The sequence below is a fragment of the Fusarium tjaetaba genome, assembly GCF_013396195.1.
Source record: "Fusarium tjaetaba strain NRRL 66243 chromosome Unknown NRRL66243_c0000215, whole genome shotgun sequence".
In the NCBI taxonomy this organism is placed as follows: Eukaryota; Fungi; Ascomycota; class Sordariomycetes; order Hypocreales; family Nectriaceae; genus Fusarium; species Fusarium tjaetaba.
In genome coordinates this window covers 35,916-53,160 of record NW_023501411.1, presented here as the reverse complement: position 1 = coordinate 53,160, position 17,245 = coordinate 35,916, and the positions used below count along the sequence as shown (strand labels likewise).

General features: G+C 48.2%; 7 protein-coding genes across 7 annotated transcripts; 3 read left to right on the top strand and 4 right to left on the bottom strand.

The window, feature by feature from the left end:
* Positions 1-248: 248 nt before the first annotated feature.
* On the bottom strand, positions 249-1,180 carry FTJAE_9463 (high-affinity glucose transporter; the record flags this gene model as incomplete). The annotated part of the gene is made up of 3 exons (XM_037356387.1): positions 249-448; positions 573-645; positions 875-1,180. The coding sequence occupies 3 exons, from the start codon at positions 1,178-1,180 to the stop codon at positions 249-251; spliced, it is 579 nt and encodes a 192-aa protein (XP_037203446.1).
* Positions 1,181-1,266: 86 nt separating this feature from the next.
* Positions 1,267-3,123, top strand: FTJAE_9462 (alpha-rhamnosidase; the record flags this gene model as incomplete). Its single annotated transcript, XM_037356386.1, has 3 exons — positions 1,267-1,375; positions 1,418-1,525; positions 1,577-3,123. The coding sequence occupies 3 exons, from the start codon at positions 1,267-1,269 to the stop codon at positions 3,121-3,123; spliced, it is 1,764 nt and encodes a 587-aa protein (XP_037203445.1).
* A 232-nt stretch (positions 3,124-3,355) lies between these two features.
* On the bottom strand, positions 3,356-5,497 carry FTJAE_9461 (uncharacterized protein; the record flags this gene model as incomplete). Its single annotated transcript, XM_037356385.1, has 1 exon — positions 3,356-5,497. One exon carries the CDS (start codon positions 5,495-5,497, stop codon positions 3,356-3,358), a length of 2,142 nt encoding a protein of 713 aa, XP_037203444.1.
* Positions 5,498-7,238: 1,741 nt separating this feature from the next.
* FTJAE_9460 (uncharacterized protein) lies at positions 7,239-9,218 on the top strand (the record flags this gene model as incomplete). The annotated part of the gene is made up of 5 exons (XM_037356384.1): positions 7,239-7,424; positions 7,479-7,572; positions 7,622-8,025; positions 8,084-8,411; positions 8,467-9,218. 5 exons carry the CDS (start codon positions 7,239-7,241, stop codon positions 9,216-9,218), a joined length of 1,764 nt encoding a protein of 587 aa, XP_037203443.1.
* A 1,133-nt stretch (positions 9,219-10,351) lies between these two features.
* FTJAE_9459 (uncharacterized protein) lies at positions 10,352-13,751 on the top strand (the record flags this gene model as incomplete). The annotated part of the gene is made up of 5 exons (XM_037356382.1): positions 10,352-10,632; positions 10,699-11,060; positions 11,116-11,302; positions 11,603-11,992; positions 12,128-13,751. The coding sequence occupies 5 exons, from the start codon at positions 10,352-10,354 to the stop codon at positions 13,749-13,751; spliced, it is 2,844 nt and encodes a 947-aa protein (XP_037203442.1).
* A 112-nt stretch (positions 13,752-13,863) lies between these two features.
* On the bottom strand, positions 13,864-15,171 carry FTJAE_9458 (uncharacterized protein; the record flags this gene model as incomplete). Its single annotated transcript, XM_037356381.1, has 1 exon — positions 13,864-15,171. One exon carries the CDS (start codon positions 15,169-15,171, stop codon positions 13,864-13,866), a length of 1,308 nt encoding a protein of 435 aa, XP_037203441.1.
* Positions 15,172-15,870: 699 nt separating this feature from the next.
* Positions 15,871-17,076, bottom strand: FTJAE_9457 (uncharacterized protein; the record flags this gene model as incomplete). Its single annotated transcript, XM_037356380.1, has 1 exon — positions 15,871-17,076. The coding sequence occupies one exon, from the start codon at positions 17,074-17,076 to the stop codon at positions 15,871-15,873; it is 1,206 nt and encodes a 401-aa protein (XP_037203440.1).
* Positions 17,077-17,245: the final 169 nt, after the last annotated feature.

Genomic DNA, 17,245 nt, shown 5'->3' with positions numbered 1-17,245 from the left:
AACAAAGCCCCCTATCTCTTCAAGGCTTTGACCAGACTAGTTCAATTTAGCCAAGGTTTTTGAATGATTATTGATACGACTCACAGTCTCGGAGAGAAAGAAAAAGTAGAACAAGGTGGCAGCGGCGTTAGATGCGATGAAAAGTGAATAGTATCTGAAGATAAGATCAGTTGTCTTACACAAAATGCATGACTCTCGGGTGCATGGACGTGCCGACAGCTGGCATTAGCAATACCCAATGGTGTTATCTAAGACAAAACGATTGCTACGATAGCCTTTATCGCCACAGCTAGAGCCATACCCTTGGTCCTCAAGAAGAAAGGAAAGAGCTCTGAAGGAACCAACCAGATCATGGCATTGAAGAAGACAGCGTAGCTCATAGAGTAGAGGAAGATAGACGCAATGGAACCCTGGTTGTCATTGTTTGTTTGAGGAACCCAATTCTGCGCTGTGAGGCATGCAAATAGTAATCATGACGCAGAGCACAGATCTAGTCCATAGGGCGCAAGTGCGAGGGGTCTTATCGGCGACGAAGACGAGGTAATTGACTTGACCTATGATTCCCCTCATACCATAAACACCGCTGATCAGTAGGGAAGTACGTCCAGTGAAGCCAACTGTTTGGTAGAAGACGCTCTGGAAATTCTGTAACATGATATTAAATAGGAAAGCAGGGTTTTCTGGAAATGGGGGCATACCCGGATGACAGATGAGTCCGAGAGCTCACTCATAGTCACGATGAATGAAGCCGTCAAGGTCAATCTGAGTTCGGATTTGAAAAAGCTCCTGCTCAATGAAGGTCTCGTCATGGTCATTATCATGAAGACGAGCGAGTACTTGCCCAGCCTCGTCATGCCTATTCTTTAGTACCAACCAACTTGGGGAGAAAGTGACGGAGAAGAATGACTGGAATAGGTAGCTGCATAGCAAGCGGGATCCTCCACTGTCCGTCTCCCTTGGCAAAGGCGCCAGCGTATCCGATCCAGTTGGCAACGCCGCAGCCAATCGCAATCATCATTCCTTGGAGGCCGGCCAGAAAGCCGCGATGGTCGGGCTTTGATACTTCGGCGAGGTAGATGGGGACGACTGAGAAAATCCGACCGCAGCCGATGCCTGCTACGAGACAATGAGCTAGGGTTATTTGCTCAGCTAGAGATCCAGGATGCAGCCGGCAAAGCATCTTGGGATCTTGTCACAGACGATACATAGTCATGTACCACGAATCCCGTTATAACAAGTGAGATCTACGATGACGAGGTTTACGACATGGACCATATACCTTTAGGTCCTTTGAGGACAAGGGCTCTCCCAAGACCATCGGCTCGACTCGTAGCACCTGATATCCCTCCCGTTCGCGTCACTGAGACGATCTCCTGTAAGCGTCTCTTTACCAGTCGGAGCAGTAATAAAACTTTAGACTTTGGTCAGAACCTTGTGGGCAAGATCTTCATACCAAGTTTCCTTACTGAGAAGGGCAAATTCATCACCTTTCGTCATGCCGAGGTTATCGAGAATGCAGAGCTGGGTACACGGCCGCTTCGTGACGCAAAGTGCTGCGATACTATCATCGGTTGAGGCGAGGTTCTATTGGATTGGTCACCCAAGTTTACCTTTCATCGCTTCCCATATGTAGAGGTCGAAGGATGGCCCAGCGGTGGTCCCACGCCCGATGACGTCCAAGCTTTAGTGCTTCATCCCGATATGGAGCGCCGAGGATTCTTCGAGTGCTCCAACTCTTATGTGAACCAACTACACAAGAATATCGTCTGGTCATTGCGCCGCAACCTTCTCTCACTACCTGCAGACTGCCCGCAGCGAGATGAGCGTCTCGGATGGACCGGCGATCTGCAAGTATTGTGCCCAACAGCAACATACCTCTATGACACCCTGGGTATACTCAGTAACTGGCTGCAAGATGTATCACCTGAAAAACTGGAGGAAGGGAAGGCCGGTATACCTCCTCTTGTATGTCCCAATGCCATCAGTTCCAATTGGCCTTATATGGCTCAGGCGATCTGGGATGATGTCACTGTCCTAGCTCCAGGCGCTTTGTATCAGTATAGCTCTGATAGAGGCCTATTGGAGAGGCAGTTCGAGAGCATGTATGCTTGGCTAGAACGGGGTGTTGGTAGGGCTCTAGATGGCCTTTGGAATCCTGATAGGTGGCAGCTGGCAGATTGGTTAGACCCCAGTGCACCGCCGGAAGATCCTGGAAACGGGCGAACTGACAATATCCTTGTTGCGAATGCTTATCTTGTTTATGCAACACCGGTGTTTTCTAAGTTAAGCTCTGTCCTAGGAAAAACGGAGCTTGCTGTTAAATATGCACAAGATGGGGAGCGACTCAAGGCCCTGTTCCAGCGAAGGTATATCACAGCAGAAGGGAACCTCACGTCAACATCGCAAACGGGTCTTGGTATCGCTATCAGATTCGGACTCTATCCCGAGAACGAGGAACAACGCAGAACAGCTGGAGAAGCTCTCGATTGTCTGGTTCGCACTGCTCGCTTCCATATCAGCACCGGTTTCGCTGGAGCTCCAGTTATCTCCCATGCGCTATCTGAGATTGGCTGTTCACAACTGGCATATCGCATGTTGCTCGAGACCACATGCCCTAGTTGGCTATACGCTGTAGTATCGCACGATGTAACTACTGTATGGGAACGCTGGGACAGTATGCTACCCGATGGTCGCATTAATCCCGGCCAAATGACGAGTTTTAACCACTATGCTCTTGGCGCAGTAGGCGATTGGCTCCATAAGACAGTCGGTGGTATCTCGCCTCACGAGCCCAGCTGGCGCATTATTCGGGTGCGCCCCATTCCCGGAGGGAACATCACTAGTACCAAGGTATCATTCAATGGACCTTATGGGCTTGTTGCGTGCGAATGGAGACTTGAAGGTCAACGGTTTACTATGTCGTTGACTATCCCTCTTAACTGCTCGGCCCTAGTAACTTTGCCTTCAGAAGTGCGAAAAGACTTTAGCTGCGACGTGGAGGCAACGCGAATTCTTTGCCCTGGTTATCACGCGCTGGAATGTCAATTTAATGCTGGGGAATGGCCGCCTAAGCCGATGGTTGCTGCAAATCAGCCCATGCCTGTAGAGAGTATCGCCGGGTAGAAGAGCACTCTTGTGTATATACAGATATTATATAGCCGCAAATAGTTGAGGTCTTTCTTTGTGATGATATGATTTAGCTTTCTCAGGTAAAGAAGGGCACAGTCGTTCTTTACAACCTCTTTCACCATTCGTCGCCACTACTAAACTGATAAAAAGCTAGAAATTCCCTAGATCGGCGCTCTTCCCTTGAACTAGTCGGCAATGGTTTTGCCAAATGCTTCAATGATCAGAACTAAGCCTGGCAGTTCTCCAAGTCAGCCACAATTCTACCACAAAGCTCCCTCTCGCTCGCCTTGGCTACTTCGTCATCGCTGCTATCAATCATAAGACAACGAAGCACAACATCCGCATAAGTGTCTCCACACTCCCATCTCAAGCGATCGAGATAATTTCGGCATATTAATCGCCTTCGCTCATAATGATCTTCTTCGTTATTTGAGTCCGAGTCCAAGCCCGAGTCTAAGCCATCGTCCTTCAAGCTCTCCCATAGGCCGACTTCAATAAGAAGAATCCCAAGAGAGTACACATCATATGCGTGGCGATATAAGCGCTTGGGGTCTGCGTGCTTCGCGGGATGCTGATAATAGTCAAGTGTGAAGCCACTGATATTTGTCTCTTTCGCTTCCTCAGCTGAGGCAACCTTTCCTAGCTTATCGCGACCGTATATGCTGGCAGTGAAAGGAGTTGATTTTCGGCGTCTTAACTTTGACTCTTCGTATGGACTATCCCAAGTTTCTGTAATTCCTGACACCCTCAGACTGTTTCGGCGGTCGACGAGGCTTTCCATTTCTGGCACTGGCGCTGATGTCGGATTTTTGCGGATGGTGATATCGTCCGGCCGTGAGAAGATGTAGCCCATCAGGCTGGGCTTCGAGACATCGATTTCAATTTTGACCTCGTATCGATCCTCTTGGAGCGTATTTACATGCTCGGGAAAGAACATAACTGACTCTGCGCGTATGTTCTTGTGCAGCCAGCCACTGGAGTGTAGGAGGCAAACGGCACGCACAAGCTTTCTAGCTAGCTCGAAACGTGCGCCGAGCATCGAACGGATGCCTTTTTCCCGCTTCGTTCCTAGGAGTGACTGTAGCGTCACAGGCGCGCGAAGCTTCAGATTCTCCGCAGGCCTATCACGGCTCTGGAAGCCAATCGTGCCTGGGAGCCTATAGAGAATGCTGCAGTGGCCTTTGTCGTCGCCTTCAGAGTGATCAATCATCCCGACGATATCCAAACCGTAGACATTCTTCATCATGTTGGCGCCTTGAAAGGTATCGAAGAAATTCCTAATGAGAGCACGAAGCTTAGGATCTGCTGGCCTGACTCTCTCGATCGGTTCGTCGTCGTCACTGCTGCTAAATTGATCCATTTGACTTATTTCATGCCTTTTGTAAGATGGCAATGATGACAAGAAGCGCTCCCGCTTTCGACGATTCTTCAACCGTTGTTTCTGCTCTTGCGTAAAGTCTAGCGGCGGTCCGCGGTAGTCCCTCATTTCCACGTAAACAACTTGCTCTTCGAATAGTGCAAGTCCCTTTCCTAAATATCTCATCTCAGGTTTTATCTCGTCAATGCTGGTGAGGCTCCTGTCGTTTGCTTCCTTGTTGTCTCTGTTTTTATTCACCGATGCCTTCAGGGTGGCCGTCGAAGCCAGCAATTCGTATCCCTGTCGCACTAGAGACTCTTTGTCGATATTTGCATTCTCGGTTGCGAGTGTTGAAGTCCACTTGAGGCCGTCTGGCGACTCCTGCCTAGCCAAACACTCCATCGTAAGATATATGTTCATAGACTCGAATGCATTCTCGGGACAGAGCCGATAGAGGTTCTCACTATGAGATCTCAAGTCCGCAATGAGTTTTTTGAACTTTTCTTTGTCTTTCAAAGCCCATTTGAGCTTGTTAAGCATCGAGAGGCGGTTTCGAACTTCAAGGAGGACTGGCTCGACATCCTCAATTTCAGCATCCGGGATGGTCAATTGGCCATCCTGCGTCGGCTGTGATCCATCCTGAATGGCCTGAGTTGTTTGAAGCTGGAAGCCATAGCGCTTGATGAGTTTCTCTCGGTTGCACAGGGTATCCGCAAGAGCAGAAAGGGTTTTGAACACTCCTTCAGCCTTGAATCGGTTGCTCAAGAGGTATTGATGGAGTTTAGACCGCTTCCGTCTGGTATGATCGGAGTATCCTGGGTCGCTGCCGTCTTCGTTTTGGATCTGCCAATGGAAGCCCCAGGCTTTGAGGATTGATTGCTGAATTTCCAGCTCGCGCAGGTGAGCTGAGGAATCGGCCTGAGCTGCATTCACTGTGGTGAAGAAATCGTAACAGTCCCGACATGCAGTGTAGAGGCCCACGATGCCGATTGCAAGACCTGCAACGTCCATAATGAATGTAGAACGCACATAAAATATATGACGCTACGCAGTGTGTGAATAGACGAGTTGGACAATGCTATGTATCAATCAGATGAAGTCGAGATCTTCATCCATAAAGTGATCAGTAGTACGGCACCTTAATATAAACAGCACGCCACTGAAGAAAAGCACGCTTTTGATGATTAGTTTGAGATACATGAGTGGTCGGTCAGAGGCTGAAAATATGCCGGTCAGAATTACAGTAAGAATGCCTAGACAATTTACAAGATGCGCACTCCGCCTGAAAAACAAGTATCTCTGTGTCCTCTGACTGGTAGACACGTGTACAAGGTACCCTGCATATTGTACATACGAACAGTACTCTACCAATAAAATGCATGCCGAATGCCGTCAGCAGCGCCACGGCTTTTGTAATTTCGTATCTTGATTCAGGCTGCGCCCGGCTACAGTGTGCTTTCTTGTCTGAAAATCATGATTTGACAGGTCACTTGCTTGAAATGTGTCAGCAGAGCCATTCAAGCCCTGCACCTTGCATGCATATTGAGGCCGTAAAAGGTGGGGATGCGTCGTAGAGTGTTGCTTACGGAGTGATGTCGGTTAAGAGGTACATCATGCGAATGATAATTCAATCAGCCAGCACTGCAGAGCTTACCGTTGACAACTCGTTTCAGGCATTGCAACACCCATGATCCTCATCATAAGTGAGTACTCATTTGGTCCACAACGGCTTTCCAACGCCGGTAGATAGTAATCTGCAGAGCAGCAATACCACTCAATGTTCACTTTCAATCGCCGGGGATACAACAAGAGCCTGGCAGACGGGTTAACGCATCGAGTAGTAGCTCTGTCGGCGCTTATGATCATAGGGGCAATCATGGCGGCGATGTTCGATTATCTAACCAAGGGCACTACTGCTCTACTGCTTATAGAGCGGCCTATACAGTGGTGTTTGCCTTGGTGGACCGATTCATCTAATCCCACTCGTAAGGCTAGAGATACTATGGGTTGCTGACCTGAATCGTTATACCGGTAATGCCACTAAAGTAAGCATGTATAATACTTTATTTTACACTATTTCTTTAAAGGCTAGGGATAAAAGCACTGGCATGTATAATTCTATGCCAGCACAGTCAGTTCCTGCAAGGCACAACGGCATGCTTACACCCCAGCATCACGCCGTAGACGCTTTCAGTCAGATAATAAACCCCAAACCCCCTTTGCCTTTGATTGCAACTATTCAGCCTGGACTAAGACCATTTCCGGCTCGATGGCGTTTTGTCTCGGGGCTATGAAGAGCTGTGGCTGACGACACCCCTCAAACAGCCGTACCTGGCTCAGGGAGGAAAGAAAGCTCGGGACCTTAATCCTAAGGGAAGAAAATGTTTAGATAACTTAGGCTAAACTTAGTAGATTCTTTAATAAGTTTATTTTACCACCCTCTTCTAAAGTCTTTGTCTCTCTGAGGCCTGGGCTGAATCCAGATTTCTTGGCACTGCACTACCGATCCTAGTTTCTAGTCATTCGCTAAAATTGTCTGTTTGCGGGCTATTGTATCTCGTAAGGCTAAATCTAGCCATCAGCCCTATACATCGTGCATTCCCATCTAAAAGCGCCATCTCAGCCACAAATATTCAGCTGAACTGGCTTGCTATAAGCCTCTAGTCTCCGTCGAGTCCGATGGAACATTTAAAGTAGTCACCAGCCTGATTGTATTGCCGAAGCGTACAAGATCTTAAACTCACCTCTCAAGATGCGACTCCCATTCCCATTTCTGTTGCCCATCGTGTTGCTGGCACAAGTGACCGCTGCTCAAAATGCTGGGCTCAACAATCTACCCGCTATCTGCGCTGGTGTCAAAGAAGTCTCAACATGCAAGATCAAGGTCACCGTACCAAGTGGCGTCAGAGTCAACATGCGGACAGTCAAGGTCCCCACGGTAGGCCAGATTCAATATACACATATGTATAGCCTGTATACTAATACCAGGTAGTGGAACAAGTGCAAAAGCCGCGTATCGGCGACACGGAGCTGCCCAACCGTTAAAAAACCCCTCAGGCGTTGTAAAGTATGGACTTGCGTCCCCGGTAAGGCTTACTCTCAAAACATATAAACGGTTGACTGACACTGGTTCAGGCTGGGAGAAGAAATCGAAACAAATTCCTTCTAGTTTAACCATTCTTACCAGGGAGATCGATCTCTGCGAAGATATTCGTAGGGCGCTCGGCAAGACTCTGGGAGACAAGTTCATCAAGTCATCAGAGGCCATCTGCGGTTGCTTCACTCGCTTGCAAACCTTTGCGACGACGGGTTCCTTCACGGCCATGTCTATTCGGGGCGAGATAAGCACAGCTACCACGAAGGTCGCAGACGACACCCTCAGTATCGAAAAGGTTCTTTTTCCCTCTTTGTCGTTTGATTTCTCGTCTAATGGGTCCCAGTGTTTTGGAAAGGTTAGTCTACCAATTCTCAACAACAAAGTTGATATTGCGAATGTTCTCAAGTCGATCGCTCCTTGGGTCATCGCCCAAGCCAAGGATGTAAGTCTCTCAATTTCCCCGAGTACACATTGGAACTACGCTTATACCAACTACACAGATCGACCTTTCAGTATTCCAGTCTCTCGCTCGTGTAGTCGCCGCCTGTCAAGCCGGTAACTGCAACGCAAATTCCATCAGCGCCGCTGTCAACGCTTATCTTGCCGCCTCATTCCAATCAATGGAGCCCCCAATCAAGTCGGTACTTGTTCAATGGGATGGCGCCCTTACTCGTATCGAAGAGAGAGTCAAGGATATTAACGAAGCTGCTGACTCTTTGGCAAACAACTACGATACCATGCGTGCGGAATTTGATTCAAGCAAGCAAAAGATTTGCGAGGAGCTGCAGCGCTGTGATGGACAGGGAGTCCCAAAGTTCCTCGACCGGGGTGAGTACACAGTACCTTTACGATGGATGCACAAGTACTAACTAACCGATTGCAGTCGATGAGGTTATCGAAGCTGCCAATAGACTCTGGACAGTCCGAGGTCCCCTTGACGTTCCATCTAGCCGACTCAGCAATAGGCTGGCTGACACTATTCAGCTCAGAAAGGACATCAAAAAGTATCCAGAGGCGACAAGTCTATTGTCCACGATCAAGCAGGGCAAGTTCAAAAAGATGAGCGACATCTTCCTATTCATTCCCATCGTTCAACGCCTACCAGAGCTAGCCAAACAGATCAAGACTGATCTCTCACCACTCCAAAGTGTCATCAAAGAATACAAGCAGTTATCCGGAGAAACTCACGATAACGTATGGTCCCTCAGCTGGTCCAACGTTATCTGGCCTGATACAGAACTCACATCCGACTCACCCGAGTCAGATGCTGCATTGATCGCCGAACTAGACGCAGTAGATACACTCGTCAGAGATTACCTTTCGAGCCCTCTCCGTGTATACAGCGACGGCATGTTCATAATGGACGCTGAGCTCAGGGGCTTCTCGGTGGTCAACGGGTCGTTTGCCATGGAGACCAAGGTGGCGACGTATAACCGCTGGACGACTATCTCTATGGACATGCCATGCTCCAAAAAGGAGACAAAGGTGTACAAGAAGAGCGGGCTTCAAAAGTCCTTTTCATGGAGGACGTACTTCAAGTGCAAAGTGGCTCCTGTGACGGCGTATTTTCCCAAGACTCATGTGCCTTATGTTAGGATTCGGGGTGGAGCAGGAATAGATCCCAACGAGCTATAGTATTTACGATATTTTCCTCGGGCGCTAACGTTCTTATTCATTATTTTAGGGATGATACGAGAGCAACGTGTGAATGGAGTCTTATTTGCTACCTGAGCTCAATCTAGGGTTGCCATCCTGCACATTTTGATCTGACGATGGGACCAGAGCAAAACGCCTTTAGCTGAAACTGACTATCAACATCAATATAAGTAAACGTATAGTAACCAGTAAACAGAGTTACAGAAGTAGCTCAGGATAAATCAGCAACAGTTCGTTCTAACTCACGTTGTCTTACGATAAGGGAGAAAGTCGAAGACAAATCTTAGATCAACGGTCTGTATAATAAATATTCCACTTATTCAAAAGAGACAACGGACGCTTTATGAGCCTGGGCGATTTTGCTACTTTGGAGCAGATATTTGCTTTGTACCATCCACGCAGCTTAGCCAACTGGGCCTAGCATCAGAATACGCTTCAAGTGCAGGTTGCATATCAAAGGCATCTAACGTCCCGACCTTGATGATAGTCAGACCAGGAAAGGATTCGCCTTGTCGATAACAAGTGGTCCCACAATCACTGCAAAAATAGCTAGTGATCCCATTTCCACTATCGGCAAGTTTCTCAAACACTTTTGGTGTGCCTTGACTGAGGTTGAAATTCTGCTCAGGGACTAAGATATTGGTGCTGAATGCGCTTCCACTGATTTTGCGACAATCGCCACAGTGACAAAGGGCCTGCTTGAGTAATTAGCCGGCTGATACCAGTAAAGCAGTGTTTGCCAACAGATGTTGGGTTTAGTGGATACGTACCTGAACCACAGGCTCCCCCGTGTAACGGTACCGGATCTTTCCACATAAGCAGCCGCCTTCTGCCATCTTGAATATATAATAAGCTTCTGGAAGATTGAAGAGGATTTACTTGGAACGGAATTTTTTTCGTGATTGGAAGTATGAAGAAACTCTACAGTTGAGCTACGTTGTCTTTTAAACGGGATTCCCAAAACGGCAATATCAAAGACCCGAGGTTGTCGGCAAAATTGGTTGTTTACTCCGCATAGAACGTCATGTATATTTACATAACTGCCAATTCTCACCATTAACATAGATGCTAACAGAGGATAGAGTTTCACTCTCATTATCACATACTTCACTATGGGACGACTTGACGGCAAGATAGCCATCGTGACTGGTTCTTCCAGCGGGATAGGCCGTGCAATTTCGCTGGAGTTTGCCCGAAATGGTGCGAAAGTGATCTGCGCAGATTTGACTGAGAAAGCCCGTGCTGATGTTGCCTCTGAACTGGCTATCACAACGCACGATCTGGTCAAAAAGGAAGGCGGGGTAGCCGAGTTCTTCAAGGTCGACGTCACCAAATCGGAAGAACAAGAGGCTTTAGTGAAATATGCTGTCGAAAGGTTTGGCAGACTGGATATGTATGTCCATCATTCCTGTTCTTCGATTACAACGATCTGGCATCTTGGCCTTGCGCAAATTTCTAGTGGCAGTCTGCTAACAGACCTCGTTTCAAGAATGGTTAACAACGCCGGTGTTGCCATGGAAGCTAAGGATCCCCAACCTATTTGGAACTTCGACCAAACTGTCTTTGAGAAGGACATGAATATCAACGTGGTCGGAGTCTTGCTTGGATGCAAGTATGCTTCAGCCCAAATGATCAAACAAGATCCGCTCCCATGTGGCGACAGAGGCTGGATCTTGAACACAGCGAGCGTTTTCGGCCTGGTTGGCAACGCGGGTATCGCTGGTTATGTGGCATCCAAGCATGCTGTGATGGGACTTACCAAAGCATCAGCATGGGATTGCGCGCCGCACCGAATCCACGTGAATGCTATATGTCCCGGGTGTAAGTATTTTTCCTTGACGTTGAGCTATCACCACCAGAAAATAACATTTCGCAGACACGGACACAGCCTTTATAGCTGGTCTTGAAGGACAGAACAGAGCCCAAGTGGAAGCACTCCACCCTTTTGGAGGGCTAGGACGTCCAGAATACATTGCGAGAGCGGCCTTGTTCTTGGTTTCAGAGGATAGCAGTTGGGTGACGGGTATAGGCTTACCTGTAGATGGGGGCTACACAGCATTTTAGTAAATGAACTTTTAATATAAATGAACCAACTTTCGAGAGCAGTGTAAGAAGTCATGGATCTATGGGAGCAGGAATAGCCCAGTGATGTAATATCATTCAAGCATGCTGCATGTTATAATAATTGCTTTTTCTTACATGGCTGCCTTTTCGAAACATTCCATCATACTAGACTTGGACCTGATATCCATTTGGATGGGTCCTTGGCTTAGTCATAGGATGGCTCCTCTAGACGTTCTTGACCGACAATCTGACAGCTGATGCTCGCATCACGCACCTTACACGTAACATAAATTTTATAGTCCTCGCCAACTATTAGACCCAGTAACCATGCCGCGATGCGCATTCTGCCGCGCCTTCGCTATTGATCAGGATCGGTTCTACCTAGAATTCCACCCAAACCTCTCCTCACTTAAACAAAGCGCTGAAGATGGCTGCGACTTTTGTCAACTTTGCTGGACGGGCTTCCGCCGGGAATGGGCACCTACTGAGATTGAATATGTTCTCAACGGTGAAGTTCCGGAAGGAGTTACGAAGTTTGAGCCAGGGATCTGGATCTACGTCCATTTCACAGATTACAGTCCTACTCTGACTCAGCCGCGCATTATTGTGTCGTGCGGGAGATATAATCCTATCACTTCTGTGAAGGAAAGCAGCCATGGACTTAGTTACATAAACCTGGCAGTCTATGGGTAAGGTTCATTCCATCTCAGAACGATGTTGGAAGAACTCAGTTCTGTGTGATCATTTAGGTTCTCGGCCATAAGTCTAGTCTAAACTACATAAAACTCATCTAATATTAGAAGAAATACTAATGCGCTGAGTAGGAAAGAAGGAACAGCGGCAGGTTCGCGAACACCAGGACGGATCTGCACGGCAGAATATGAGCCGAACTCTTACCTCACCTTAATCCGAGATTTTCTCAACAGATGTACAAAGTCCCATCCAGCGTGCGGTGCTGAGAAGACGCACGATATGCCCACCAGGGTCATCGACGTTGGCAACGCGAAACAAGGAGACCTTCCACGACTTGTCGTAACTGACCAGAGGATGAAGGAGAAATATCTTGCGCTGTCCTATTGCTGGGGGCCCGGCACAGACACCTTCACCCTCAATGACAGAACGAAGGACGAAATGATGAAAGGAATCGACGAACCTCGCCTCGTAGCCGCGCATCGCGATACAATCACATTAGCGCGGCAGTTAGCCATCCGATATATCTGGATCGACGCTCTATGTATAATACAGGGCGACAAAGATGACTGGGAACGTGAATCAAAACTAATGGCCAAAGTATACGGCCACGCAACTCTTACTATCACGGCAGGAAGATCAGGCGATGCTCGCAACTCCTTCATCGCCAATACTTACAAACAACATGCTCCCTGCTGCGAATTTCCTCTCGGAGATGGCCAAGGTGGAAATGTTCTTGTTGGGCCTTTGAGATCCGCTGACTATGGTGTTACTGAGACTCGTGGATGGTGTTGTCAGGAGAAGAGGTTGAGCCGACGGGTGGTGTTCTTTGGCAAAGAGCAGCTTTTTTTCCTGTGTCGAAGCTCCGGTTACTCGGAAGACCGCAGCTATCAGGAGGGTAAATCTGTCTTGCTACACAGCTTTCTGACTGGTAACGTAAATCCGCAATTGAGGCGGGATCGACTCCTGCAGTATTGGGACGAGATTGTCGTGGATTTCACCAGACGCCAGCTATCGAACCCTCATGATATCTTCGCTGCCCTTGCATCCATCGCTGAACCTATCTCCAAGGCTCTGCACTCACGCTACCTTGCTGGTCTTTGGGAATGTGATCTCGTTCGTTGTTTGTTGTGGAGACCTGGGTATAAAGTAAGCAGCTTCTTTGGACCAGCGACGAGACCTTTGCCAACAAGTTTCGCACCCGCCCCCGTGATCAGAGCGCCTTCATGGTCTTGGGCCTCCATCCAAGGTGGCGTCAAGCCTCTTGCCCTCCAACAATTTCGGAGGATGAAGACAGAGAGTCAAAGCGGAACACCATTTATAAGGCCGAAGGAACACCGTTGGACGGTAGATCCTCACTGCGGAGCTGACGCACTGCACATGCCGTCTTGCGAACTACAGCTTCTGGGGTGTGTTCAAGAAGCAATTATCCTCACGAGAACACCGTCGAGCGGATTCATTGCTTCGCTCCGGAAGCAAAAGAGGCCAGCAGGTACTATGCGTCGACCAGTTGTGCTTGGGCGTAAGGAGATGAAGGAGGGGAGCGTGGATAGAGACATGTCACTTTTTGTAGCGCTAGGAATTTTTGACTTTGATGAAGAGAGTGTTGAAGAGGTTTGGTGCTTGCAGCTTACACTTGAGGAAGGACTTATGCTCTGCAAGAAAGATGATGGAACGTTCCAGCGTATAGGAGTCTTTCAGGTATGTAAATTGGACTGGTTTGACCGCCTAAGAGAGTCGGAGGTTAGGCTGGTGTAATTGAACACAGATCCAATACAAAGTGACTTCATTTGCTTCAGAGAGATTTAAGCATCATTTAGTTAAACAATAGCCATTGCTTTCATTAAGATCTATTACTTATCGTGTTCTATTATATCAAGCCCTTTTTCCTCCATATCTCTTCACATTGTATGTTAACACCAGAATATCTAGGAATATCTCCCATCTGACAATTCCTCCAGTACGTCCCCAATATCTTACATTGCGCTGAAGTAGTTGCTCTCATTGCCGCTAGGTAGGCAGGCGTAGCCATATGTGGATAGTATCGGGATCTTGAGCAAGCGGATTCAATGATGTGACAGATCCGGTCGACCGCAAACTCAAGTGTTGTTTCAGAGGCCTCTTCACCACTATTTGAAGGGCTTTGTGTTGTTGTGAGGATGGCTATGACGGCGGCGCAGCGGTAGATATCGCTGCACTTCCCTTTCTCTGTCTTGTCCATCCCGAGCTGTAGAAGCTGCGCCATTGCTCGAGTGAGGCTGTCTGATAAATTGGTGGACTCTTTGCTTTGGACCAGAGAAACGAATAGCCAGAATGTCTCTGCTGGACATCCAACTCTGTCGAAAAAGTCTTGGCCCAGCGAACTTCGATGCCAGTCGTCAAAGATGAGGCCGCTCTTGGTGTTGCTGGTGGATTGTCTGACCAGAGCTCCAATGGTATCCCACCATGCGAAGTAGGCGACGATCTCTTCTAGACCTGTGAAGCGCCTTGAGAATTGCTGGAACTCTTCGCTGTTGCTGCAATGGCAGTCTAGTAAGGAGCGGGCTCCACGTAGATGACAGTCCCATTCGCCAAAAACTCCATCTGAGACGACTTCGAAGAACGCAAAGACGGCTATACCCAGAAAGGCCGCTGGATCAGCAGTGTTCAAAGCCTCACTAAGACTCTTGAGAGCTGCAAGTCGATGCCACATAAGAGTATCCTCATCCTGCGCTCCCTCCCCAGATGACAACGACGACGGTGAAGTCGGCAGAGCAGTATCAGTCGTCGATCCCCTCCTCTTACTAATCCTCGCCCTCAAAAAGTAATCAACCTGATCAATAAGCCCCAGACCCTGATCCACACAAACATCGTCATTCGTCGCCAACCTCGCAGTCTTCAAACTACTCCCAAACGCCAACAGATGCTCCACAACCTCGTGCTGATCCGTCGCAAGCGACTTCTCAATAACAGCGGCACTTCTATTCTCAGCCCTGCTAGGTTTCGGCGTCGGATTCGCCGCCCATACAACGCGCTGTGGATAATCTCCGCATGCGTATCCTGATTCGGCGCAGGGTCGGCAGCGCGGTCTGTTGAGATCGCATTTGACACCCCGGGCTTTGCAGGTCTGACAGTCCCGATCTCGGCGGATTCCACGTGGTTTGCCTCTTGGGAAATTGGTGGTCTTTGACCGAGGCATTATTGAAAATCAAGTAGAAAGAGGTAATGGAACTTGGGATGGATGATAGATTACTTTCCGAATGAGGTGGATTATGGGGCAGAAATGGAGATGGAGGATTAACGCAGATGCAGGATTAAAAGTTGGATCTGCTTATCATGCGGTTTTGGGTCGTTGACTCGTGTAGATAGCGCGGCCTTGGCTAAAGATTTGGTTGCTTTCCTTGTTTGGTCTGGTGCAGAACCGGAGACGCTTGCGGGGGTGGCACGCTCCGATGAACTCGAGTTGTCTTATCAGCATCACAGGAATCAAAGCGTTATCGCAGCGACGGGTATAGCCACGGGAATATCATTTTTATTCATCTCGCGCTAATCCGCTTTTGACGATTCCGGTCTCGACATCATCCATCTCCGATTTACCCTGAATGACACAATTCACGTCCTATGCCTCTGCAATAACCATGTACAAGAATAGGTTTCACAAAGTTTTTAGCTTACATACTTCAATCTCCTTCCGGAGCATTTAATCTGTTTTGGCAAGGGCGTCTATTATTTTTTAATAACCTCTTGTACATCGTCATATCTCTACAAACAGTACCTCACGTATGTGTATCAGTAGCCTGGAATCATTATTTTCCATCAACACTGAGAGGCCAAAACATGTCACGGCCCAAGTTGATTGGAAACTTGACCTAAATAAAAGTCTCAGAATGACCTGGTATTATGAACGCTCCAATAGGTGCACCTGGAACCTGGTATTCTCCAGACTTCCTGGATATCTCAGTCCTGCAGGTAACTTGTACTCCTTTTCATGACCACTATTAATAAGTTTCCTCCATGCTGGTTCTCCCTGCCCCTCCGAATTTGCGCTCTTAGGCGGTAGTAGAGCTTGGTAAAGTAGCCACTCGAGCGGATATTTCTTTTCCTCCCCTTTGTCGCTACTACCAGGCAGCACAACCTCAGCTCCGGGGCTATCAACAACGAGCAATAGACTTCTTTTGGGCGCTGTCTCGGTCAGTCTTGACAAGAAGGCTGTAGTTTTGGATATAGAGATGGAATAGAATTCGTGGAGTGTGAAGAAGAGAGTGATGAGCGCGGGGTTGGGCCCAATCATGGTATGTAGGGTTGGATTATCGCTTTTGAGGATGTCGAGGTTGTTGACTGCTAGATTTATGGCTTGGGATGGGAGGGCGGAGATATTTGAAGCGCGGGCCTTTTCTGTCGCATATTTGGAGAGAGGAGGGGGATGTGTGAGCATATGTTGTAGTTTTGTGACGATGCCTGACCAATCGTGTCTATCAATGAGGTTGAGATCAACCATAGCACGGTCGTTGTGATCAGGAGAAGTTGACTCTATCCGAGGGAGTTCGTCGGGTTCACTTTCATGAGAATGCTTTAGCAATGCCACGCACGCTAATAAGTCAGATGCTCCTCGTCCAAAGCACACAATCTTGGAAGGCTTTTCATTGTGAAGGAACTGCTGGACCCACGCAGCCTCGCTCATCTCACTGCACATCCACGCCAACACATTCCCAATCGTCAAAGCTCTACTCGGACTCCATCGAATCGTATACGCCTCCATGAACTCTTCGCTCCCGAACGCTTTGCTAAAGTCCTTTTGCTCCAGCGCTTCTCTGATCTCGCGCAACACTGGTTTCAAGGTGTCGAACTCGTCCACAGCAGGGAATGTAGTCCTGATTGTATCAAGAACGAGCTGTTGATGCTTAATAGATAGACTCTGGATCTGTTCTATCGGGTTGGTATCTTTCGCTGGTGTAGGTGTCTTTTTGGCAGGTTTGTGTAAATAGCTTGGTCCGGTCCATCCTGGGCGGCGGATTGGAGGCGCAACTGGTGCTTTGGATGCACCGCTGGACGCCGGTTTGCCATGCTTTGGCTGCGATTGCGCACTGCGCTTGAACTTCTTCATGGTGAGTCCTTATAGTATGGATATTTTGACGAATTAAGGGTAATTGGGCGCGAGCTGGGGTGAATGGCACAGGGTTGCTGCTAAGCGAGATATTGGCGAGAAAGGAAAAAATTACAACTCTCGATCGGCAAAAGTATTTTCCGATCAATCGCTCAAGATTAGTGGCTAA